Below are 26958 nucleotides of genomic sequence, written 5' to 3'. Positions count from 1 at the left end.
ATTTAATCCCAAGTACTTTTATATAAAACAAAGTGGAAAAAAAAGAAAAATTCTTCTCTTTTTATTGTCTTATAACTTAGCTATGGATATTAGTACAAAGCACCTAAATGTAACCATTTTGCACGATAATAAAGTTGCAAAAGTTAAAAAGTACACATTAAATGACGACAAACAATCTCTGATTACTTATTACAAGTTTATTAACGATCCACGTTTGCACTGTTTTATAACATATGCAAGTTCTAACCCTGATTTTTACAAGATTTTCGAAGCTTTGCACCCGCCCAATAGTTATTTTGAACTCTGGTTCATTAAAATTTTACTTAATTTTGTAACTGATACCTTCTAAAATTAAACCTTTAATTAAACAAAAGTTGAATTCAATGAAAATTGACGCCAACTTTTTGAACATTACTATCACACATGGTCATAATATAGGTAAAGTTACTAGTTATAAAATAGATAAGCAAAAGCAATATATGTACGTTTTCATTAATTTTAATAACATTCCAAGACTAGCTGGCTACATAACAAATACAAAAAACAACCCTAATTTCAACAAAATATTAGAAAGTCTTCGCACTCCGAAAAGTGTTTTTGAAATAGGACCAATTGTTCAAACAAATTGTCTAAATTGTTCTTAAATATCATATTAGATTCTGATCTTTTCATAGCTTCAGTTTCTTTTGACTATACTTTTGCATTGTTTCTTTTCGTTTATCTTTTCATATAAAAGTTTAATAATCCTTAAACAAAAACCTTAAATAAAAATGGCAGACATTGTAGCATACCCAGACATTTCTTTTGAAAAATTTACAGGCTTAGACCCGAGTGAGGACGTAGCAGATTTTCTAAGTTTAAAGAACGAAAAATCGAATTTGCATCAGCAGTTAGACCAGGAGCAGGAGGCGCTCAAAATGCACATGACGCACGCAGGAAAGCACTGTTTGGCTTAGTCCTGAGAAGACCAGCAGCCCAATGCTTCGGTTCTTTGCCACCAGCAGAGCCACGGGATGATGTTAGAACAGGTTTCTTAAATAGATTCACAGACGAGAAAGACAAGTACAGAAAACGAATTGAGGTAGAAAACATTCGTAGACAACCAGACAAATTAATCAAAAGCTATGCACACAGACTAACAAAAGCAGTGGAAAAAGGATGGCCAGACCCATTTACAGATGCTCAAAGGCAAACTAAGTGTATGCGAATTTTTTAAGAGGACTAACTCCTCCAGAACTTAAAGAAAAAGAGCATCAATTTTTGATAGAAACACCTCACGCAATATGGGAACAACTTAGAAATCATGTTAGCACTAAACATTTAAGTTTTGCAGAAAGTAGTGATTTCACAGGCACAGCTTCGAGCAGTATAGATAACAAAATGGAGATAGATGGTATAAAAGACCAGCTCCAAGAACTAGCAAGTTTAATGAAAAATAACATAATTAGCGCAGCCTACAACCCAAATGAGCCTAGAAATAAACAAAATCACACACGATTCTGCAAATTTTGTAGAAAGTCAGGTCACACAATAGCATATTGCTATGCAAACAATGACTTTAAAGAACAAAACATACAACAACCACAGCAAAGAGATAAGTTCAGAGATAACTATCAAAGCTAGTGGACGTCGTCCAAGAGAATATAGTTACGATGGAAATCAAAGCAGATGCAGAAAAGAATACAGACCAAGAAACAGTTATTACAACCAAGACAACCGCAGACAATACTCTCCTTTTCCTAGATCTGAGAACAATAACTTCAGAAATCGCTCACAAAGCTTTGAGAATCGAGATAGGCCCTATAGTAGCAGATCCGACGATTGTAGACGCCAGGACTATAGGAACTATTCAAGGGAACTACAAAATGATCGAAACTTTTCCCGAACAAGGTATCGTGAGTCAAACAATCAAAGACATGATTATAGAAGAAGTAACAGTTCTAATCAAAATTCCAGAGATAACAGTAGAGACCGCAATTCAAACAGAGTTCAATTAAGAGAAAATAAGGTTAATGCATTCTTTGTGGACAATCAACAAGATGAAATTAATTTAAACTAGACGGGTCTCTGTACAAAAATAAAAAGACAAAAATTTTTATTAACTTGTACATTCACGCCATCGGAGAGAGAATTAAACATAGCGGTTTCGAATCACAGTTTCTATTTGACGCAGGAGCAACGTGTTTCTTAATAATCTTTGATTTTCTAAAAGAAATTAGGACACTGATCGATGTTGAACTAATTTTAATCTGAAAAAAATTGCAGTTAACGGTGAACGATTAAAATTGTTAGGCTACATTCATTTCCCCATCTCATTTGTCATTGAAAGTAAATATTACACAGTCTCAAAACATGGGTTTCAAAGAAAAACGGTTGCGAATTAAACATTCTTGGAATAGATTTTTTGAATTTGGCAACAAAATTGGTCGAGTTCACAACGCCAAAAATGAACTTGAAAACTTATTCAAACGTCTCGACCACACTTTCAAAATATCAAACAAAAATTTATCCTTTTGTCAGTAAATTTGAAAGAGTTATGCTAAACAGACCTTTCGAGCTAGCAGCAAAATCTAGTATGGTTCTAACAATTACACCATCAAACCAATTTTTCAAACAAGGAAAATCATTCATAGTTGACAATTGCCTTCAAGACAAAAGTATTTACACATACAATGTCTATTGTGTAAGAAAAGAAAAAGAGTCGCCAATAATGCTTAATAACCCTGGTGACAGTAAAGTAACAATAGATAAAGGTTCAATAGGATACACTTTGGAAGAAAATTGTCAAAGGTCACAAAAATACACACTGATTGATAATGTCGCGTTCTTAGTTGTCTTAACCGAAACTGAAACAGATTTCAATCACATCTGAAAAGTTTGAAAACCCAATTCAGACATTAGAAAATCCGAAATTAGACAAAACAGATATTAAACAAAAGTTAAAAAAAGTAGAAAGCAGAAAAAAGTACAAGAAAAGGAGTTTGATGACCACCTTGAGTTGGAAACAGACTTCAGTCAGGATCTAAAGTACTTAAAACCAAAAGCAACAATAGAAGGCGAAACTCGACCTAAACAAATACCAATAGAAAAACTAGAAATGTTTAGCAAATCAGACCGTGAGTTTCTCAAAAAGTTTGACTTCAGTCAATCAGACATTAGCGATGCACAATTAATAGATCTAATGATACTTCTCGCCAGAAACAAGGACGTCTATTCTCAGGACAAGTATGACGTTGGCAAAATAAAGCGAAAATTTCACGTAAAACTACTTCCAAATTCAAACTTGACTAAGCAAAGACCATCACCAGTACCATTGCACCACCAAAAAAATTTGAAATTTTGCTAGAACAGCTTTGTAAAGCTGGTATCGTTCGAGAAATGAGAGACGACACCGAGATGGGATCGTCATTTATGAATTCAGTGATCATTCTTCCTGAGGGAAACATAGTGAAACTAGTAATAGACGACATATATCTAAACTCAATAACAGACCTAACTAAATACTCATAGCCTCTAGAGCCAATAGGTTCTTTATTGACTAGATTGAACGGAAATTACTTCACTACTTCGCTCTGCATATAATCAAGTCCCTCTAATGGAGGAAACATAACAATTGACAAGTTTAGTGATAGGTTCAAAACAATACACGTTTCAACGTGGTTTTTACGGACTTTGTGGACTACAAAACTCTTTCAGTAGGATAATGACAATCCATTTTGCACCATTAATAAAATCTAGACAAGCCGTAACTTGTATTGACTACACAATCATGCAAGCTCAGACAGCTGAAGAAATGTTCTCAATAAAAAAGTACCATCTTTTGCTACGTAAAGCTGGACTGAAAGCTCAACCTGAGAAAACGAAAATTCTTCATGCGCAAAGTACATTTCTTAGGACATGTAGTAGGCAAAAACGGAATTCAGCCAGAAAAGAAAAGGGTTGAAGATTTGAAAGCCCTAAAGACACCTGAGAATAAACGAGATGTAATGCAAGTCCTAGGTTCTAGGTTGTTCAGAATTTTACAGCATATACATAAAAAATCTGCATGTAGACAGTGAGCCATTTTACGATCTCATGAAAACTCAAACTACATTTCAAAGGACAGATGAACACGAAAAGTTGTTCGGAGAAATTAAGGATCGTATAAGTGAAGATACAGTCTTAGCAATTCCAGACACAAGATACCCCTTCCATGTTCATGTAGATACATCAACAATTGGTTTTGGTTCAGTTTTAGTCCAGGAATTTTTTACCGGAAAACGGATAGTTTCATATAATTTTCGAGTTTACACAAAAGATGAACAAAAAATGAGTACAACAGCTAGAGATTTTTGTGGTGTAATTTCTGCTCTAAAAACATGTGAGCATCACATAATAGGTTCCCCACATCCAGTGTATCTCTACACAGACCACAAGCCCGTACTGTATCTTTGGGGACGTAGAGGAAAATTATCTGACCAATTTTTCCGCTATCAACTTGTTGTTTCACAATTTCAAAACTTGAAAATAATCTGGACAGAAGGCGAAAACCTAGCTTTCCAAGAAATTCTAAGTAGAAACGTCTCGTTAAAATACTTAGACAAATATCAACTGAAACACAAAAAAATTCCGAAAGACATTCAATTTTACGACGAGTCAGACAACGAAGAAAAATATTGCGTGCTGCATGACATTGAAAAGGGACAGAAAAACGGATGCTACCTCATTCTAAAACAGACTCTTCAGGAAGTTAAAAAACTGAATTTTGCAAACGAAAAATTTTTTCAATCAAACTATAAACCCAGTGATCGAATTTGTTCAATTTCGGACATCTCAGAAACAAGTGCCCACTAAAAGAACCAATTTTGAGCGAACAACAGGACAGTGAAAATTAATACTCTGATTTTTCTTTAGAATTTGATGAAAAATTAGACAAAGAAAAAGAGCAGTTTGAAAAAGTTTGTATAACAGAAGACTACCCTTTACTAAATTCCGTTGAAATGTCACATTTAGAAATAGGTGAGATGAGTCTTGAGCAAAAGTTTGAAGCAAGCAAAGCTAATTTTGATAGAATAGCAAGTGTCCGCCTAGCTAAACCAATTTTTGAGAATAACGGAATCTCTGATGAGAAAAAACTCATTGAGAAATTATCTAGTTTTGCTAAAGATATTGATCTAAATATAACAGTAATCAGCCAGGAACAATTCAAAGACCCAGTTATTCAGACTGTCAGACAACTTTTTGAGACAGGAAACAAAGATGAGAAAAACGTAATCAAAAGCAATGAAACCATACTTGAAAAATTTTGAAAATCTTTGCTTAATCGGAAACATTTTATGTATTAAACAACCAACTGAAGGTCCCAATATTCAAAACTTTTGGCCAGGTTAATACAAATGGGTTTCTCACCTAATAGCAAATTGTTTAGACTGTCAAAAAATAAACTAAAACGCAAAGACCTAAACGAAGCACCGCTTGAAAAATGGACAGAAACTGTATCTTTTTCCTTCCACACGGTACATATAGATCACAAAGGTCCAAAAAATCCACCTTCAAACGGAAATAAACATTGCTTAGTAGTAACTGATTCTTTTTCCCGTTACATTCAAGTTTACCCAGTTCCATCAACATCAACAAGTGAAACAATTTCAGCACTCGAGAAATTTTTTCTTACCTTTGGTATCCCACAAAAGCTTGTGTATGATAAAGGATCAGCTTTCATGAACGAAGAGTTCACAAATTGGACTGATGAACTTGGAATTACGCGTGCGCTTAGAACAGCGTATTCTCCTTGGACCAACGGAAAAGTTGATATCCAAAACAAGCACCTTGGCACGCACTTTCGAACATTTTTTGAACAAGCCAATCGTATTTGGAGTAACTTAGCACCAAGGTTTGCGGTTGCTCATAACACAACAGCAAACACTAGTACAGGTTTAACTCCCTACGAGATTGTTTTTGTTCAAAAGTCACAAATTCCGCTTTCTCTAAAATTAGGATTATTAAGGTCTTCCGACTTAACCTGTAATTCACAGTTTTGTAATGATTTACCACTCCACAAACATTCAGATTAAAGTAGCAAAAACTATCAAATAGATAAGCTCCTAAAGCCAAAACTAAATAGTTCATTGTTTTCTCGTGAGAATCAATTCAAACAAAATTACAAAACTGCATACAGCAGAAGTCTTCAATTTAATTCGAAAGCACATCAAAATAAAAACAAACATAAATAAGGTAAGCCTTTAGACATAGGACAGCTCGTTTTAATGTAAAATCTTTTACTCGAACACGGAAAATCAAAAAAACTACATGAACTGAGGTCAGGACCGTACGAAGTAACGCAAAAATTAACAAACGTAAATTACGAAATTGAACTTGTTTCAGATAAAAACGTCAGAAAGGTTGTCCACAGAAATCATCTAATTGAGTACTTCCGATTTGAAAACGCAATTTCAGAATTAGCTGTAGATTATGGTCTAAGGAATGAAAACTTTCAACAATTCTACAAAAGTTTAATGAATAAACAAGTTGACAAACTTAATGAGCCAGTGGATAAATTTTCCTTTCAACAACCTTTCACTGAAATTGATTTTTTTTCCAGTAGACAATTTTACGAGTAGATCGGATAATACAAAAAATGAAAATGAACATGAGAAAATGCTTGAAGATAATAATACCACAATAACAAAACCAGATTCCGGATTTCAAGAAGGTTATTCGACTACTTTTGTAGATATTACACAAACACCTGATAATCGTACTCGTAGTAGAACTAGAAATTCTACCCCATACCACGAAACACGTATTCGTTTTGCAGATCCACCTGATATTAGAGTCAGCCCCGTGAGAACCCAACCCCGTGTGCAGTCAACCGAAACAAACCCAACCTCTTCATCAAATAGTTCATCTCGAATAGCTCGTCGAATTTCAGGACGATTGAAAAAGCTTACTACTCGCTATCAAGCAGGATATACTTAAATCTTACCTTATATCTTTAATTTAAAGGTTCAAATCATCGGAAAATTATATTTCCGAGACCTTTTCGCTTACTTTCTTCCACATTTACTCTCAGCTTTCTGACACTAAAAAAACCAAAAACTCAGTCAATCACTAACAAAATAGTTATTATGAAAAACAACAACTTCTTTTCTAAATCTTTAACTATTTCGTTTGCCTTTATTATTGTATCTTTTTGTAGACCCTCAGTTAGGAACGAGTTGGATGACATTTCACCTACATTAAAAAGTTATCATTATGGCTGTTCAAAATTGAAAGAAAGCAAAATGTATGCTTTAAATCAAGTAGCCCAATGCAACATTAAACCTGAAAATATTACAAATGCACCTGCAACGGTGACACTGTATCAAAGATCATACAGAACAAAAGTAGAGGCAGTAATGTGTTGAGTAAAATCGCAATCTTTAAGATGGCACTGTGGTTTTTTATCGCACTCTTTCTTAGCATATGATGAAGTTTCTCTTACAACTGACGTAATAGTAACGCCAGAGAGCTGCAGAATTGCTAACAAAATAGGAAAAAATTCAATAACAGAGTATGATAGGACTTATAAAATAGACATTTCAAACAAAATTTCAAAACACCAATACACACATGGTGGTCTGAACGAGGACGATCACTTAGAAGATAACACAGATTTCTCTTCCTCAGGAGAAGTAAAACATTTTTCTTTTGAAACACAAATGCAGAGTTGAACTTGAAGTTGATCAGGAAACAAAATCAGTTTTTACCCTGTTAGGGTTAAAACTTCCCTGCGAACTAAAAGAAGGAGGTTGTGAAACTACATCACTAGACCCCTTCGCTTACTCATGGAAAGTGCCACAAAATTGCATTGTTACAAAACTTTTAACACAAGTAGCAGAAATGATAAAATTCACAAACGAACCAGATCCACCACAACACATCATAAGCATGCACGACATGCAGAATGACATTTATGGTTTGCAAAACAACATGAAAAAAGACCACACGCGAGACATAAAACTGAGGATAAATAATGAACGAAATTGTATTTGCGAAAAGCCTAGTCCTTTGTTTATTACAAACTTTGATGATTTATTTGTTTCTTTAATTGGCGGATTTGATATGAATACGGGAAAAACCGTTATTTTTAAAAATAATGTTAATTATTACAAAATGCAGGTCGGCACTGACAACAAAATAAGGGTAAACGGTTTTTACGAGACACCTAAATACGAGCTATTCGGTAACCAACATTTTGGAAATCATAGACAAGTTTTTGAAAACGTTGGAAAAGATACTATCGATTATGATGCTCATATGCGTATGAAAATCATCTTCATGATGTATAAAGTCTATCGTGATTTAGAGCAGTCTAAATTCCTTATTTTATAAAATATGGGTGAGTTCAGACTCACTCAAATCCAAATGATTAATTAATTGTTTTCCGAAAACAACAGATTGGCCGGATACATGTTAACCGGAAATCGTTCAATGTTTTTAGAAATTGAAGGTGTTATAGGTTTTCTATATCCGTGTTCAAAGAAAATTTCACGGCTTAAAGTACTTGATCGCTGTTACGGCCGTATTCCGTTCTTTTATGACGTGACGGAAAAACTATGTTTGTTAACCCTATTACGCGCCAAACATTTCAATTTGCTAATGAAATAGACTGTACAGTTACTTCCAAAAATTTGTTTCAACTTGATTTAGATAATAGTAATTCTTGGTATCAGTTGATGCCGGCGCCAGTTCCTTTTAAACCGGATGCTGATTTTGCTCAACAACAAATTGGTTATATTCAAAAAATCTCAGATTATGATTCTCGTCGTGCAGGAATTTACACATTGGACCAGTTGAAAGATTTTTGGAGAACAATTTTGCATAAATTTGCTTCAAATTCAGTTTTGAAAAAGATCTCTCGAACAGCGCTTCAAAATGCACACATATATAATAGTCAGCGCGATCTCTATGGCGCCGCAGGTCTTAATAACAAGTTATATCTGGATTCAATGTTGTCACCATTTTTTTTTCTTGACCAATTACAAAAGTAATTTGGAGAATTTGGGTATTACGTAGAACGAGCCCGAATTTTGTTTGCAAGTTTCATGTTAATCAAGTTTTTGATAGATGTTGTAATTTTTATTCTAAGAGCTTTCGAGATACAAAAACTGTCGAAAACAATATTGGATTTTGGAAAACATTACTACGAGCCTCGTACAATTTGTTTCTACTGTCTATTGTAACATCGAATTAACAGACACCTAAAAATGATGAAAATTCTAATACCAATACGAACAATGAACCAAACAGAAGTCGATATCTCAAGCATACACCAGATAATAACATCTATCATGACAACAGTCAAATGGAACTGTCACCACTGACAGCCCCTGAAGTACCAGCACCTGTGCTTGAATCACCACACATTTACCCTAAAATTCCTACTGAGCAAGAAGTAAATGCAATTGCTCCCCCATAACTCAGTCATCCAAATTGTTTTTTATACCTAATTAATCTAACTTAATATATTCTTATTAGCCTAAGCTAACTCTTTCAGCATTATGGTCTGAGATGCAAAACTTTAATGATCTTTTCGTATCTGAGTATCTGATTACCATAAAGGTTTATTTATTAAATTTCACGAATTTTATGGACAAATATATTACTCTTCCAAACCTGCTTATGAAAACTTAGTGCACTTGAAAGTTTGCGCACCTAAATTTTCTGAATTAGTAGACATATTAACTAATTCAGACCACGAAAAATTTTATACTTTTAAGGAATTTTTACTTGATTGTGAATATGGCCTGCTCGATTTAGGAAGCAACATCCACTTCCTCTAATAAAAAGATGCACCTCGACCTTCAAAAGTCTCTTCGGGAACTGATTACCTTATTTGCTATTTTGTACATCTTAACTAATTTTGCCCTATTTCATAAACATTTCAGAGAACCAAACGCATTCACTGTACATTGCAAACATTTCGAGCTCCACCAACAGTAGAATAACGTTTTGGACTGTACTTTTATTACCTAGGCAGTTTAGTAGGACCTTACCAAATAAACCGATCATTCTTAGTTCACTTCCTTATCAAATAACCTCCATTTTCGAAGTTCCATTTGATTTTGTTGACTCTTGCGACGAAGGTTCCATCACCACACCAGCTTTTTCACCTTTTTATGATGCTTTCAGAACAAAATTTGGATCAAATCCCCATCGATATATCCAATTCGTGATGATTAATTTACACAACAGATCCCTTACCATTATACTGAACAGTACTATGTATAATATCTTTGGATCATCCAACCCTTCATAATTTATAATCGTCAACCCCACAGCATTTTAAACCACTATATAAATTTGAAAATTAGCCACCTCCAAATACATGAAATTTGCCTTGTTCCTATCCTTTTATTCTAACGCCGAACCAACAAATAAGTACCTTGTTCTATTATTTTGATGATGTTTTTTCTTATTAAATAAAGAATTAGTTGAAATTTATAGCTTCGAAAAACCATTTGAAACAGAACCTTCCCTCCACGCTTTCATTTTTGTACACCTGAAGAAGGTCGAAACCTACGAACAATCAACCCTCTAAGTAAACCCCACTTCTGGTTATCGGAACTATTTCTTTTATCTCCTCGAAAATCACGCCAAATGTGCCAAAAATATCTGCACAGAAAATAGTAAATTAATGTAATTTGATATTCCATTTAAACCAGCATCTGATCAGAATAACTGACATTAAACCTTCCTTCGTAGAAACAGATAACTGCACCTCCACTTCACTAGAAATTTATCTAATAAATATCGTCACCCAAGAAAATTTAATTAAAACACTTACTCCTCTATCACCCCACTGGAACTTCTTTTCTAAAAATTGAAAAGTCCCTTAAGTTAAAATTGAGTCAAATAAACCCCCCAGCCAACATCGACAACGAAACAATTTATCCTACCCGTGACTTTTAAAATGGGAAGTTTTCTATCATTTAGAATGGTTTTTCCCCTAAAGAATTCATCACGCCCCCCTGTTGTTGAATATCGTGATGAATGTCCCATTTGTTTAAAAATTACTTCCTGTTGGAAAAACTGCACCCTTCCGAAGGAGACCAACCCCCCATTTAGTTTGCCTCAACTGTAGAACTAACTTTTTCATCCATTCTCCCCAACACAATTGCCCACTTTGCCTTTGCCACATTTATACAATATCCCTTAGGTTTTATTTCGGATGTTTTTGCTGTAACCAATTAAAGAAGTGTGTCCCCTCCTCCAGTCACCTTCACATAAAATGTCACCAGAACCTTGGAAATTTTGTGTGCAATCCCTGTGCCCAAGACAAATGCACCCTATTCATGTCCCAATCCTTATTCTTCTCTCCTTTATCATCACTCTTTCTGCTGGACTCCCCATAGAAGTCCTCCTCCTTCTCCTCCTCTGACGACTTTTAGCACAAACAGGTATATACTGCAACAAAAAGTTCCCAGCTGCACGGTGGTCGCGCGGAGGGGAGCAACGAGGTCCGATACCCGATTTAGTAGTTAAATCTGACACAATCTGATCTAAAACTCTTAAACCAACAGTTTTTTTGATTGATAGAATACTCCGATTTTAAAATGGAGATTGTTTTCCACATTTCAATTCCTTCGATTTTTTCTTTTGTTTCTTTCAACCCCGGTGGGAGCTTCACAAAGTTGATTCTGCACATAATGTGTGATTGTGTTCCTATACTCTAAAAGTATGATTTTGTTGGTACGGCAAAAAGTACGGTTGTTTTCTATTTAGCACAGTTAGATCTATTTCAAAATCTTTATTTGTAAATGTATTCATGTTTATGTTTGAACAGATGTCGAAAAGAGCTTACAATAACACAAACCCCACACTGCCAGAGGAGCAATACGACCCCATCACAAATTGGATGAGTGATCTTCCACAACTCACCAAAAAGCCGAGAGCGATACACTCACATCAACGTGGCCATACCCATAAACATCAAAAGCAACATCAACCACAACAACACCAAAGACAACCAAACGCAAAGTATTCCCAGCCACTTCCCAAAAACTTTACCAAAAGTCTCATTGATGATGGACTTCCAAATGGACGTGACTTTCCAGAGAAACCACAGCGCCTAGAGGAACAATGTGGTCGAGAGCAGTTCCCCTTGAACGACAACCCACAATTTGTCAAGTCGCTTGACTACTCCCTCAGGCCAGAATACAACAAGTGGTGCCTCTCTGAACAGTCCATCATTCAGAATAAGGTCACAGGCGAGAAAATCTTGGTCCCCTCGTCTGTGCTTCCTGTGATACCAGACTTCTCTCTGGTCCGATTGCTGAACTTGTGGAGACTCAGAAACCGTGATGTGAGTCAAAGAAATATGAGATAGAGAATAAAGAATGCCGAAGTTGCATCAGCGTTCTTTTTGAGATGATTACGGCTTTTCCTCCACAAGATGAGCCGGTAGAAATGATCTCTTCGGAGCAACTTCTAATGGAAAACCATGAGTTCAGACGACTGCTCTGGAACTTAGAGTCCTCTGTTAGTGAGCTCCAAATCAAGCTGGATCGCCTCACAATAAATGCAAATGAAGAGAAGGAGCGGTACCAAAAGCAAAACAGCCTGTCCACTCAAATGCTCAAAATTCGGGATAACCAACGGAAGGAGCTAATAAAGAAAGCTGAGACCCTAAATGAAGCAAATAAGCAGATGGCCTCACAACTTAAGAGACCGAGACAGGAGAACAAAGAACTTAATAAACATTCTGCCATCTAACTCTAATTATGAACCAAATTTTCTTAATATGTTCTATCCTTGAATGTTTGAATAGTATCCCCCATTTATTATACATAAGTTTTGATCTTATGTTTCTTCCCTACATTTGGTGAAATTGTATTTAATCGTTTTATTACCGCTATCCTGCTGATAAACTTTGTCTATCTGTCGATTGAAAACTACAATTTTGTAAGGCAAAATATTTATCTCAAATTAGCTCCATAACCGGTGTATTAATCAGCCTCTTTCTGTAAACTAATGTTGTAATCTTTCCAACCGAGTAATTACTGTCTTGTTCAGCAATCAACCTTTTAATTCTTTTGTAAAGAGGTGATCACTGTTTCACTTGTTACTTGAAATGTAAACTTTATACGATAGAGCACAATTGTTCTCTTCTTCAAACCGGGGTGAGTTGTAGTTTTGCTAATTGGATTATTGCCGCCGCAATTACCGATACTACAGAGTGTTTATAATTATTTAACCTTCGACTTTGTGAACACTTTAGGCTTAGTCTAAACTGACGGAATAATAAGAAAGAGCTATGCTGCGTGGAATGCGCTGAGTGAAAGAATACATTATTCATGGCCAAATACTGCGGTGTATTATTTAATACACTATAGCACAAGCTATGTCGGCTGATTCACTGCCGCTATTGATACGCGTACTAAGTGAAGGATACTGAAGCTATCCAGGCTGCTCTTCACAGCAGCAAGTCTGAAACTAATATAAGACTAAAGACGAATAATAGTCGGCTCCACGAATGACCTAGGAATTGAGTCGGAGCTAGTCATAAGTCTTGTGATTTTTAGTCGTGTTGACTCAAGTATAAACACGCACGACCCTAAAGCTTGCTGCTGAAGGAAATCAGTTCTCAACTCAACCAGCGCAACTTAAGCCGCTTCAATTTTCACTAAAAATGTCTCTCTCTCTCTCTCACTTTCTCTCTCTGCTCTAAGAGCGAAAACACCACTCCTCCGCTAAGCGGGAATAATTGCAGCAATTGTAAGTCTGCCGATTTTAGAGCAAAACTAACTTAGTAATATTCACTTCCAGCAGTAAGATGGATTTAATTACTTGATTAAGATTAGATTCCCCACCAATTTTTCGAGTAGGATTTACCCAAATTGTGCTCTATCCTTTTCTATCTGTTTCGTAATTAATCTTTGTATTTAATCAATTTTATTCCTAGCAAATAACACATATGTTTGGAGATTAAAAGCCCCAACCAACTTACTACAGCAGGGACTTCAAAAATGTCCCAGAGGTTTTATTATGATTGGCTCAATGCACAGCAATTGACCAATACTATTTTGAGCTAAAAATTATAACAAAGTTATAAATTTGGGAAGTCGGGGATCTTCTCTGTTTCGTCTCAGAAGCTTTATGTAGAGCATCACTCACTCCTTTATCGGAACCGAAAATTTGTGAGCCCACCATTGCAGTTAGTGAAAAACTGAGGCGGATCAGATCTAAATGTCTAAAAACAAACTACAAGTAATACCAAAGATTAATTTAAAACGTTCGAAATGGGAATTGGAGAGGCACAAGAGAAATTATTCAATTGGCTAAACTTACCAATGGAAATTTATTGAACTTCGATTGAAGTGACAGAGCACCGCTATTTGATTCCCAGAGCTTATTTAATTATGTTATACATTCCCAACAGTTGACAGCCGCTTAAAAAAATATCCCGGATATTGCCGTCACAAGCAAAAAACTAGCTATTCCAAAAGGCAGTTATTCTAAAGTTTTTGCTTTAGGTTCAGCAAAAATAGCTATTCTGTTCAGCAAAAAAAATGTGTTCAGTAAGTTATTCAAAGGGGGCCATTGTTTTTCTGATTTGCGCTATGGTTTAATGTTTATAAAATCCAAGAATTGGTTCTAGGTACAAAATTGGGTTTTAGACATGGATTGGCTTCCTTTTGCAATAATGAAACCAATTGTTCCAGAACTCTCACTATACATGGTATCAATATGACGTTCTCATTGCATGACGAGATAGATTATCAAAACTCTTACCTGAAAGCTTACATGGATGAGAGAAAATATTTGCTAGCTTCGGTCAGCCTCAGAAAAAAACAAACTGATACCGACCATAGGTTAACTATTGATCAACAAGTTACTTAGAAACTTTAGGCACAGAGTCCAAAAACGTTTAGGCGAAAGTCAATGAGATACAGCTTTTGATTTTGTATCAATATCTTGGTTCCCTCGTCGGCAACCTTGCTTGGACTCAAGCTTGATAGCCAGTTAGTTTTCCTTGCATAGGCGTCAAGATACCCTATGATATAAGTAAGCCCGCCGTTATTGGTTAAGTAAAACCATTCGGCGATTGGATCAAAAATGTCACAAATCACAGCCTTGTGGAGACCTCTGTCACGCCCTTGCACAATGTCATTAATCGGAATGCAATAAGAGCAAAATTCAAGAAGGGTTGGTGGAAGGGAAAACTCATTCAACTGAAACAGACTCAAACCTCACACCACTTCGCTAAAAGAAAGAGCGAGGATCCGAAAGAGCGAGAGCGTCATTGAGTCTGCTGCAATAGTGTGCCGATTCCAGCTTCGAGTGCCCTTTATCCCACTGAACGAATTCCAAGTCAGGAATGCCAAAAACACGCTTCGTATTGGGGAGCCCAGGTCGAGGTGGCCAGACTATTTCGTACGCACTTTAGTCTGGACAATGGTCTGGAACTCGTCTGGACAATGGTCTGGAACTTGTCTGATCAGGGGTCACTTCGGTCTGGAACTCGCCTGATCAGAGGCGGCTTCGAGCGCACTTCGAGCGCACAATGATCTTCGAGCGCATTCTCGTCTGATCAGAGGTCACTACCGTCTGGGACGGTCTGATCAGAGGCGATTTTGAGCGCGACCTCAACCTGGGAGTATGAAGAAGAGAGAGAAATTGCATATTATAAATATAGCCGGCTAGAATTTCACGATGACAACGCTGTAGACTGTCATGTGTAATGGGAAGACATATCAAGACACGACAAATACCGTGACTGAATAGTAACGTCCGTTGAGAAGAGAAGTTTAAAAAAAGATAACAAGGAAAATGATATTTATCTCTACAAATGGAAATCTGGTTGTTTAGTTGGTCTATATATAGCTGCCATTTCTCCTCTTCAGCCAAGATAATGTACGACGGAGGTACACATTTAGCAAATCTGTTGTGAACAAGTATTTCTTTCTGCTTAGAGCTGAGAAGATGAGCGGTTTATCCCTTCTTTCGAAAAAGCCTCGCAACGCATGGCAATGTTAGATGACCCCGGAAAAAAACAACCTACTAACGTCGGAAGAATTGCTCTCGAACGACTGGTGGGAATTGTAATCAAATGCAGCCTGCTTCAGTCGGTGTTGGGGGGGGGGGGGGGGGGGAGGAGGTTAGCCTTAATGGGACCGCGGGCTTCAAATAACGTCATTAGAGGTTATTATATACGACTAATATTATGTTGCTTCAAAAGGTGTAAAAACCGGACTTATTTTGCAGCTCCAAGAGAACTGAAAAACCTTCGCTAGTAACTACAACGTGATAAAAAATATTTTATTCCAGCAAAGTCTTGGGTAAGCGTCCCCTCTACGGGGATGTTGTCTGTAAGTTCTCCCAAGGCTCTGCAAGCAGACTTATAGCCATATAGGAATTTTTTCTAAATGCCAATAGTATGACATCATCAGTTCTATCTGTTGTAAAAGACGTGTTTCAACTTTTATTTCATATAAATTTTGTGCTATATTTTATGTTTAAACTGAACTTTGTCATTAATTCTGCTTCTATTTCTTCTTCTTTCCCTGAAACAAGAAACTGTGTTGAATTAAAAACTGTTTGATTATTAATATCCTAACCATTGTTTCAATAAGTCTATTCATTTGCCGAAAAAAGGATGTTTTCAGATCTCGTTTCTGGCTATGATCCATGACAAAAATGGAAAATGGGACATGCGTGCTGCCATGAGGGGGAGGGGGTGTAATTTGTATTTAGACCATTATTGGTCGAAATCTTTCTGCTCAAAAAAAGTTACAGACTGAGCAGATTTTTAGATTTTTTTATAGCTTTCACCACTTTCATCTCCATTTCTCATGTTTTTACAAACGGAGCCGCAACTTGCGTAGGTGCAATATAGTGAGCGTCACCTTTTTCTTTCCCTTTCCGGACCCCTTTCTGGCTCTTTTCTGTGCCCCTCCTCCGGACACTTTGTAGATTGCTGCGAAGATGTCCTTGTCCACTCTGCATGTCATGCTAAGTCGCAACTTGGAGAGCTTCTCTAAAAAATTTCACAAAAATCTGCTTAACTTGTTCATAGCCTTACTTTAATTAAATTGTTCACCTGAGGCTGATCAGCCAGTCCGTGGTCAAAGCGACCACAGTTCAGACCATTTTTCAGCGCCGGACATGGGGGTGGCGATTTACACTCAAAACGTATCTGAGTTGCACTCAACTTCTCTGATTGGTCAAAAAATTTCTTGCTTAAATTCTGTTCAACAATCCCCCCATTCAAGGCGGGGGGTTGTTGATGAATCTTCTGGGTTTTAGTCTGTGCTCGCAAAAAAATGTGGAGGATCTATTCTGTTTCCCCCCAGTGTGTTTTACGTTACAAATTATATGTTGTTATATAGCACGTTACTGTGTAATAAAATAGCACGTGCGCCTGGGGGCGTAAAAAATATAACCCCACTAAGCTGGGGGGGGGGGGAGGAACAGAATAGATCCAATGTGGACATTTATCTGGCTAAAGTCTGATCATAGGCTACTTGAAGCGCATTAAAAAAACATTGTATTATAAGCAGGAGTTTTGTTGATTAGACAATTGCGCTTTTCCAATCAATGAATTTTAGGTTAATTCATGCCGTATTTGGCGCGTAAAGCGCAAAAAAGTGTCGTCATTCAGTGGTACTCTCCACAACACAGCATCAATGAGACTAGAGTTTGATAAATCGAAACGTAGTGTCATCTAATCAGGTTCAAATTCCTGTTAAATTAGCAAAGTCCCCGCAGAATGAGCCACAAATCCAATCAAAAATAATTATCCAGGCTTCTGTAATTAAGACGGTTGCAAAATTGAATGTGTAAACTGCACAAACATTCCCCTCACCTCAATGAGAAATAAGAGGGAGAGCAGGGGAGGGGGGGGGGGTTTAATTTAATATGATGAAAGGAATAGTGACAAATGATATTAGTTGATTGCACTTATCGGGCCAAGTTATATTTAAAGCAATTATAACAATTTATTATTGGTTTTTATTCAAAATTTTCAGTTTTAAAGAATTGATTAATGACATTTACCCTCTTTCCTGAACTCTAATGCCTCTTGGATGATTCGTGCAGCTGAGTTGCCAACTTCGTTGTAACTCAAGTCAAGCTCTACAAAACCATCAGAGCCTCTCATAAGTCTAAACAAAAAGCCATTCTATCTTCAATTTTGCGACAAATTTTTAGTAGTTATTGTTTCAACCCATTTCAGTGGGCGGAGGAACTATATACTCAAATAGGTTTTTTTGTTCAGTTAATTTTGGCCGATTGATATAAACATGGCACAGGAATGTGAGTGGTATCATTAAAAAGCTCGTCCTGCGTAGAATTTGAAATAAAAAAAACACTTTTGAATTTCGCTTTTTTCGAAGAGTGATCAAGGTTTAAAATTTTGAGTGAACACGTGATATTTGGCATGCTTTTGTTCACTTTTAGCATAATTTCTGTTATGATTTTTTTCTATCAAATAAAAATCAGATTTTACGCTAAAAAACGAAAAACTTTTGCGTTACTATTGATGAAAGGCAAAAAAGGCTAATTTTGGTCTCATAAAAAAAGTCGAATTCTGTTGGGGAGCTGTTTTTTTTCAAATCTGTTCATATTTTTTTGTTTTTTAATGTAACTTAAAGATTAATCACTTTTCATACAAAAATCCGTTAATGACAAACGTCATTTATAGTCAAATGAGGCCAAAAAACAAATAATTCTCTTTCTAGGAATCGCTCATGTTTTTTATGGCTTCGAATTTTTAATGGTTTTCGTAATTTTTAATGGAATCTTAATTTTTTTTGAGTTTTTGCTAAAATTTTGGAGTCCTATGGCATAGACTCAATGACCAAAAGTGCGAGTTTAAAAGAAGCCTCCAAATGAGCTCTAAGTGAAGCTATCGAGTGCTTTGAGTGGAGGTAATGGCTGTTAAGACTTAGGTAGGTCAATCCCACTAATGACAGGCGACAGGCACCCTATTTTTTCCACTGACTAATTAATCTGATTAGCAGTTTTATATTCCATCTATTGGTTTCATGACTTAGATGACACGAGTTTCTTAATTTTTGTTTTCATTTTTGGTTATCAGTTCATAATTTTTGTACCTTTGGAAATTTGAAAATCCTATAAAATTGTTCAATATCGACAGTTCCATTGACACCAAGAAGACGTTCATTTGATCACAGTAAAAGTTTCAGAGAAATGTTTTTGGTTTTAATGGCTCCGACACTTTCTTCTTGCAATTTAATACCGAATTCTTGGTTTTTGCCTGTTTTTATCGTTTTCATTGTCATAAGGCTTATTGCAATGACTTCTTGGAGACCTATGAATGACAGATATCATTTTTTCATCACCCATAATTTAGTATATATATATTGATTTCCGTTGAAAGCTGTTGTATTTAATGGCTTTGAGACTACGGGTTTTCCTAAAAATTTCGTGGTTTTGATATATTTTCTCATTTTGTTGATTTTTCGAAGTCACATAATTACAATAATAAGAAACCCGTTTCTGTTGAAAAATTTATTTGCAAATATAAACGATTTCACTGAAAGATTATTTTTTAATGGCTTCGACGCTTTTCTCTCTCAATTTTTTTGAATTTTCTGCTTTGCCTGTTTTTTATTGTTCTTTATGTGGTCGTAAAAACTGTTTCAAATGATGAGAGGTCTCATTAGGTTCCAGTTCAGGATGAAATGAAGTGAATACAGTCAGTTTATAATATATGTAGCATATACCATTAACTATATTATATGACAGAGAGGAATAAACCTGGACAAACAGGAGGCTACGGCGAAGAGATCACAGGTTTCAGTTGCACTGCTCATGTCTATCCCGTTATCAGCCAAGTGTAGTTTTGCTAAATATGGTCCAGGGTTCTCTGGGATAGCAGGCTCTTTGCTCTTTCTCTTTCCTGAAATACTTTTAATTTTCTGAGCTGTGCTTTACACATTCTGTCCAGCAAAGCGATCACATACAATTTGTGAAGTCAATGTTTATCTGCTCGTCATGGCCCTAGTCTAAAATAGATATGGTTATCTTGTAATAATATGGCAGATTCTCGCCGAATGCATCTTGTGGCGGATTTCTACATGATAGCCATTTTTCTGACAGATTCGGTCAGATAATTATTTTTCTGGCAGAAATTTGCAAGATTAATATTTTGCAGCCACAATTTGGAAGTTAAGCATGTTTGGGCCATAATCTGACAGATTCTTGCAAGATAACAACCCGGTCTCGACTAGGATGGCTTCAAGTGCATCATTTTCTGTCCACTACAAAAAGAAAAAATAAATAGAGGATACACTATGGTACCAAAAAGCTACGTACACCTAAAGATTTTTTAAAAGCAAAACAAACTACAAATAATACTGAAAGATACTTTTTGAGTTCAAATTTGTTTTCTAATAACGCGTCATTACACCTTTAGCTTTTTTAACGTCTAGTAGACGGTTTGTATAGTTTTCATACAGGTTTCTCACGACGTCTGCGTCAATTTCATTCCAAATTTCATACACTTTTTCTTCTAAATTTTCCCAAAAAACTGTCTGTTTTCGTAATTGTTACTTCAAAATCGCCCAAAAATTTTCAATAGGGTTCAGATCTGGACTGTATGCTGGCCATTCCAGTACCTTCCAGTCGTTTTCTTGGAAGAAATTGCCGATAATCTTCGATTTATGCACAGGAGCATTATCTTGTTGAAAAATAATGTCCCGGAAATGCATTTTTTCTTCGTAAATTTTCAAAATTTCCAAATAACTGACAGCGTTTAGCTTGTTTGGACACTTAACAAGCAATTTGCGTCCATTTGATTGTATTGCACCCCAAAACATAAGTGACCGTTTGTCCGAACTCAAACTTTTTATGTTTTTTTTTAAGAAATCTCGTTCCATTTCTTCGAAAAACTCTAACAGTTCCATCGCTCGAGATGTGCACCCTTGTTTCATCAGTAAAAACGACATTCTGCCAGAGCGAGAACGGCTTCTTGAGCATATTGATATACCATTTTGAACGAAAACACTTGCTTTTCCTCTTCAAACTGATCTTTTTTGCAGCATTTCTTGAAAAAACGCCATATTTTTTAAAAATTCGTCTAATTGTACCTCAGAAAATTGTCTCATAGCAAGAGAAAGCGTTATGAGCCACTCGAATGCGTTCCAGTGAGGTTTTGGGATCTTTCAACACATCGGCAACTAACTTTTTTTCTGATTTTTTTGACAATTTGGTGGGTCTTCCGCTCGATTTTTGGGCCTCGAAACTGTTGTTTTTCAGGTAACGTTTTTATGCATACTATGCATTGGATGTCGATTTCAAGTTGAGTTGCTTTTGTATTTTAGACCATGAAATTCCGACATCTCGTAGCGTAACAACTTTGCAAACGGTAAAAGAACAAAGCGATTTAACCATCTTTTGTGTTTAAGCGGAAAAAGTGAGAAAGAAATTTCTCTTAAAACTTCTAAATTTCACACTTTTTTTCACGCCTTAGCGCAAATCATGCTTATGAAGCACGAATCATGCTTCGAAAGCAGAAATCATGCTGTACGTAGCTTTTTGGTACCATAGTGTATCTTTTATTTACATATAACTATCCTCAACAATCAACGTTACTGAAAATTTAGCTAATGACATTTAATTTTTTTTTTAAATTTGATGCTAAGCAAAAAAAATCTCTACTTCCTAGATCTGTTAGAAAAAAGATTTTCATGCCTCAGATTTTTCATAAGGTTGCATAATTTTTCTAACTCTGCTCTGGCTGTAAAAGACTAAAAGAATTGTCTATAACTGATTATAATTGGTTATTGATGATAATTGATTATTGTTAATCATGATTTTCTGCATTCGGGCAAAAACAGTGCTAGGAAAAACTTCATAAATTGTATGCCGATATCTTATAATATCCTTGTATGATTAACGAGAAACGTCATCCCGGTTCAGTTGAAAAAAATGCACAAAAGTAAAAAAAGGTAATATTATGGAACAAAATTGAAAATAAATAAAATGCAAAATCTGGATGTGTGAAAAACCAACGCATAATCAAATTGGCGTGTGAAAAGTACAATAAATTGGCCCACGAAAAGAGCTTTTTGACTTCTTGGTCGCTGTGATGATCTTCGGGTCAACATCTTTCCTTTCCTCGACTTTTCGTCCTTTCATTTCAGTTCTCGAAAAAAAGTTTTCACGCCTGTTCTATCTAACCTTTCCTGCCGCCTTTCTTCTTTTTTCCTTTGGTGCCTTTCTTTCCCGTTGTTGATTTGTTTGCATCCGATTTAGAAATGCCACCTTGGTTGTCATCAGCGACAGCTTCCGCTTTCAAGCCTAAAATCGCACAACTATCTCGACTATTGAAACATTTTTTCTCAACCTATGAAAAGACTATAATCGAGTCAAAATGACTAACAAAAAACCATGCTTGACCCAGAATGCCAATGAAAAGATTAATGCTCTACAAATTAAAAGATTTTTCCTCGAGTTTACGTAGGAAGCTCGACTGTGTAATTTTAGCCAATAAATGTATGCCCACTAGAATTTTTAAGTCTTTTCATAAGTCGAGGCATAAACCAGGGATACGATTTCCTGGTTTTTTTTACAGCGAAGTCAACGTGTCAACGCACATGTACTAAATTGCAAGATGAAAAAGGAGGAGATTTCGAAGAAAAAGAAAGAAATTTACAATAAATAAGGTAAAATTACGAGATCTATTCTCTCCCCCCAGTTTTCACAATCCCCCCCCCCCCAGTGTTCACGTTGATTTGCAGACAGGGTTGATAAAAAAAGTTTTTTTAAAACAATGCACGATAGCTATGGGGGACCCGCATTCTGAATTCGGCTGTTGTTCTGCAAAATACGGCAACATTCTTGCCTATGACAGTTATCTTGATCTAGATGATTGTGTATAATCGTGCAAGAGTCTTGCAAATTTCGTACAAGATCTTGCAAAATACCTGTCGGGTTACGATTATTAATAATGTGAAACAACAATCAATACGGTGACAAAAAACTAGCAAAAAGATGAAAGCCAAAACCTACGAACACAAAAACAGAAGGAGAACAAAGCTGTTCAATGATTGCTAACATTTCAGTGTACATATAGACAAAAAACTCATGGTCGCTAATTGAGCTAATTGAGAAGTCACTAACACCAGTCATATTACAGATTCATATCACCTTTGGGTTTCATTGTTCCGACCCCACTTGTGGGGGGAAGAACTATATACTCAAATGTTTTTTTTGTTCAGGCAATTTTGGCCGATCAATATATTCATCGTAGAGAAATGTGAGTGGCATCATTTAAAAGCCGGTCCAGCGTAAAATTCAAAAAAAAAAATTCGAATTCCTTTTTTTTCGATGAGTTATCGAGGATTGAAGTTTTGTGTGAACACGGGATATTTGACATTATTTTGTTCACTTTTACCGTAATTTTCTTCGAATTAGGATATTTGCTATAAAAATAGTATTTCAAAATATTATTTCACGCCACGAAATGAACCCATTTTGTGTTCCTAATAGACTAAAGGCGATAAAAGACTAGTTCTGGTCTCATAGAGAAGTTCACGATAAAAAAATCGAACTCTAGTCACTTTTCATATCGAGGTTCCTTTAATGAAAAACCTCATTTACAGTCAAATCAGGCCCAATGAAAAAAAAATGTTTTCAAGGAATTGCTCATGTTTTTTTTGGCTTCGACTCTGAGCTTTCGTAATTTTAAATGGAATTTTGATTTTCTTTTTGAGAAATTACTAATTTTTTGGGCTCCTATGGCATGAACTCATTGACTAAAATTGCAAAATGTTCCGTAATGAGCATTAAGTGCTTTGAGTGGACAGCTAATGGCTGATAAGACTTTAAAAATAGATTTTTGAAATTTTTTTTTGAACATTAGCGAATCATTAAGTTTTTTTCGTGAACGGTAAGTCTGTCTCAGTGATGACAGGACCCCTCATCTTCCTGCTGCTACCAAATTTATTCTGGTTAGCGGTTTTATCTTCTAACTATTGGTTATATAACTTCAATGACACAAGATTTCAAAAATTTTTTAAAATTTTTTTTGGACATTTCGTATTATTGATTCCTATTGAAATCTTATCACGTTATCCGAATAATGATGGCTCCCATTGGCTTAAAACAGACGTTCAGTGGATCACAAATAAAGTTTTCAGAGAAAAGCGTATGGTTTAAATGACTTTGACACTTTCTTCTCGCACTTTTCTACTGAAATCTTGGTTTTTGCCTGTTTTTGTTGTTGTTTTTATAGTCATATGACTTATGGTGATGTCTTATTATTTACTAAAGCATAACAATCATTTGTGTCTTCTCATCGGGGCTTATCTAGCATATCTGAGCATATTTATTGACTTCCGTTAAAAACTATTCATTTTAATGGCTGGTAAGAATTTGAATTTAATTTTTCGAAAATTGTTTTTGAACACTAACCGACCTTAAACTCATTTTCGTGAATTATTAATCAGTCTCAGTAGTGGGAAGAACCCGCTCTCTTCTACTGAAACCAAAACTATTCGGTTTAGAGATTTTAACTTTTAACTATTGAATTTATGACTTCGACTCTGCTTTTTGAAATCTTATCACATTACCCAAGAAATGATACTTCCATTTGGCTTAGAGAAGACGTTCAATGGATCCTAGATACAGTTTTCTGAGAAAAGCATATGATTCAAATGGCTTTGAAAATTTCTTCTCGCACTTTTCTTCTAAAATTTTGGTGTTTGCCTGCTTTTGTTGTTGTTTTTCTAAGTCATATGACTTATTCGGATGTATTATTTATTATCAAAGCATGACAATTATTTTTATCCTCCCATCGGTGCACATTTGAGCGTGTTTACTGACCTCCGTTGGAAACTATTGATTTTAATGGCTGTTAAGACCTTAAAAATATTTTTTAAAAAATTTTTTTGAACATTAACCCATCTCATTTTTGTTGGTGAATTGTTAGCCAGTCTTAATATCGACAGGAGCGCCTTCCTTTCCACCTACTTAAAATTAACCTGGTAAGCGGTTTTATCTTCTAACTAATGGTTATATGACTTAAATGACGCAAGGTTTAAAAAAAATTTAAAATTGTTGGATATTTCCGTAAAATTGGTTACTTTTGAACTAATTATCCAAATTTCAAAAACTCCCATTTGCTTAGAGATGACGTTAAATAGATCAAAGCTAATTTTTTCACGGAAAAGATTATGGTTTAAATGGCTTCGACACATTCTTATCGCTCTTCTCTAATGAATTTTTTGTTTTTGCCTGTTTTTGTTGTTGTTTTCATATTCATATAACTTAGAGAAGACGTTCATTGGATCCTTAATACAGTTTTTAGAGAAAAGCGTATGGTTTAAATGGCTTCGAAATCTTCCTCTTGCACTTTTGTAATGAAATTTTGGTTTTTGCTTGTTTTTGTTGTTTGTTTTCATATAGTCATATTACTTATTGTGATGTGTTATCGAATACTTTTGCAGGACAAACTTCCTTGTCCTCCTATCGGGGCATGCTTGAGCGTATTTTTGACTTCCGTTGAAAGCTATTGAACTTAATGGGTGTTAAGACTTTCAAAATAATTTTTCGAAAAACTATTTCTGAAAATTAACCAATCTTAAACTTTTTTCGCTAACTGTTAGTTAGTCGCAGTATTGACAAGAACCCCTTCCTTTCTACTGCAACTGAAAAAAATTTGATTAGCGGTTTTTCTTCTACTTAATTATTTTAAGACTTGAATGCTACGCGTTTTCATATTTTTTTTTATTTTTTGGATATTTTTGCTTATTTTTGGTTCCTTTTAAATATTTATCACATTATCTTAGTGCTGATAGTTCCCCTTGGTTTAAGGAAGACGTTCAACGGATCTTAGATAAAGTTTTCAGAGAAGTGACTATAATTTGGATTACTTCGACACTTTCTTCTGGCAATTTTCTACTGAATTTTTGGTTTTTGCCTGTATTTGTTGTTCTTTTCATTGTCAATTACTTGTTGTAATGGCTTATTCAAAAATTATGAGTGACAAAGAACCTGGTTGTCCCATAGAGGCATAATTTAGCGCATTTACTGGCTTCCGCTGAAAGCTATTGATTTTTATGGCGTTGATTCTACAAATTCTCTCAAAAGTTTCGTGGTTCTAATGAATTTGTTCATATGGGGTTATTTGAAGTTATATTGTTAAAAAAGGAATCTTATTGCTGTTAAAAAAATTGAAAAAAAAGCGTTTTTACTTTAAAACTCATTTTTTAATGCCTCCGACACTTTTCTCGCTCAATTATTTTGAAATTGCTGTTTTTGACTGTTTTTTTGTTCTTTAGGTAGCCGTAAATTGCTGACCGGTCTCATAAGCTTGTAATTGTGTATTGAATGAATGATGTTTATAGCGAATAGTCTAAAAGTTTATGATATACATTTTCAATTTTTTTTTTCAAAATTTTCAGTCTTGTCTTTTTTCGTAAATTTGTAACTTATTTCCATCATTGAGAAGTCCCATCCAGTTTTTTGTTTATCAAAAAAAGATATCTTATGATAATTTTTGCGCACTTACGTTTTGTTTGCTGGGCAATATGCGTTCTAATAAACGTTTTTTTAGTTGTCAGTTTTTGTTTTTCTTTTTCTCTTCTTTCAGCACAATCACATAATAACAGATCCCAATGGTTTTTAAATGTGGCCCAAGTAACCTTATTTAATCTCTCATTATAAATTGGTTAGCTGAATCAGTAGAAGAAACGATTGAATTAAAATTGCATAATATTCAGATAATAGCTAATAATTTTAGTGGTATCAATAATTAGTGATCCGCAAATCATTTGTAATTTTTTGAGTTTTTCTGCATCTTTAGTCCGTTTCAATGGCTTAGTCTAACCAAAGTCAGGTTCTTTTGGTTTTGTATTGACTTTTTAATATTTTATCAGGGACTATTTAGTTTAAAGCCAGTGATTTTTAAGACTTCTGATATTTCTTGGTTTAGAAAATGTTTATTAATTTTTGAATTTCGCCGTATTA

The 26958-nt window shown here is 35.3% G+C and overlaps 1 protein-coding gene across 2 annotated transcripts in view; it reads right to left on the bottom strand.

Annotated features, from left to right (window-relative positions):
- Positions 1-16430: 16430 nt before the first annotated feature.
- LOC142335483 (uncharacterized) overlaps positions 16431-26958 on the bottom strand; it is a 36170-nt gene continuing 25642 nt past the window's right edge. For both annotated transcript variants that reach the window (XM_075384008.1, XM_075384009.1), the window contains 5 exons: positions 22168-22287; positions 19744-19885; positions 18019-18125; positions 16869-16999; positions 16431-16526 (listed from right to left, as the gene is read on the bottom strand). In XM_075384008.1, coding sequence (XP_075240123.1) covers positions 16509-16526; positions 16869-16999; positions 18019-18125; positions 19744-19885; positions 22168-22287 — 518 coding nt within the window. In that variant the 3' untranslated portion in view covers positions 16431-16508. The remainder of the gene's footprint in view (positions 16527-16868; positions 17000-18018; positions 18126-19743; positions 19886-22167; positions 22288-26958) is intronic.

Source organism: Convolutriloba macropyga, chromosome 2 (genome assembly GCF_964194025.1).
Source record: "Convolutriloba macropyga chromosome 2, txConMacr16.3, whole genome shotgun sequence".
Taxonomy (NCBI): Eukaryota; Metazoa; Xenacoelomorpha; order Acoela; family Convolutidae; genus Convolutriloba; species Convolutriloba macropyga.
This window is presented reverse-complemented; position numbering and strand designations above follow the sequence as displayed.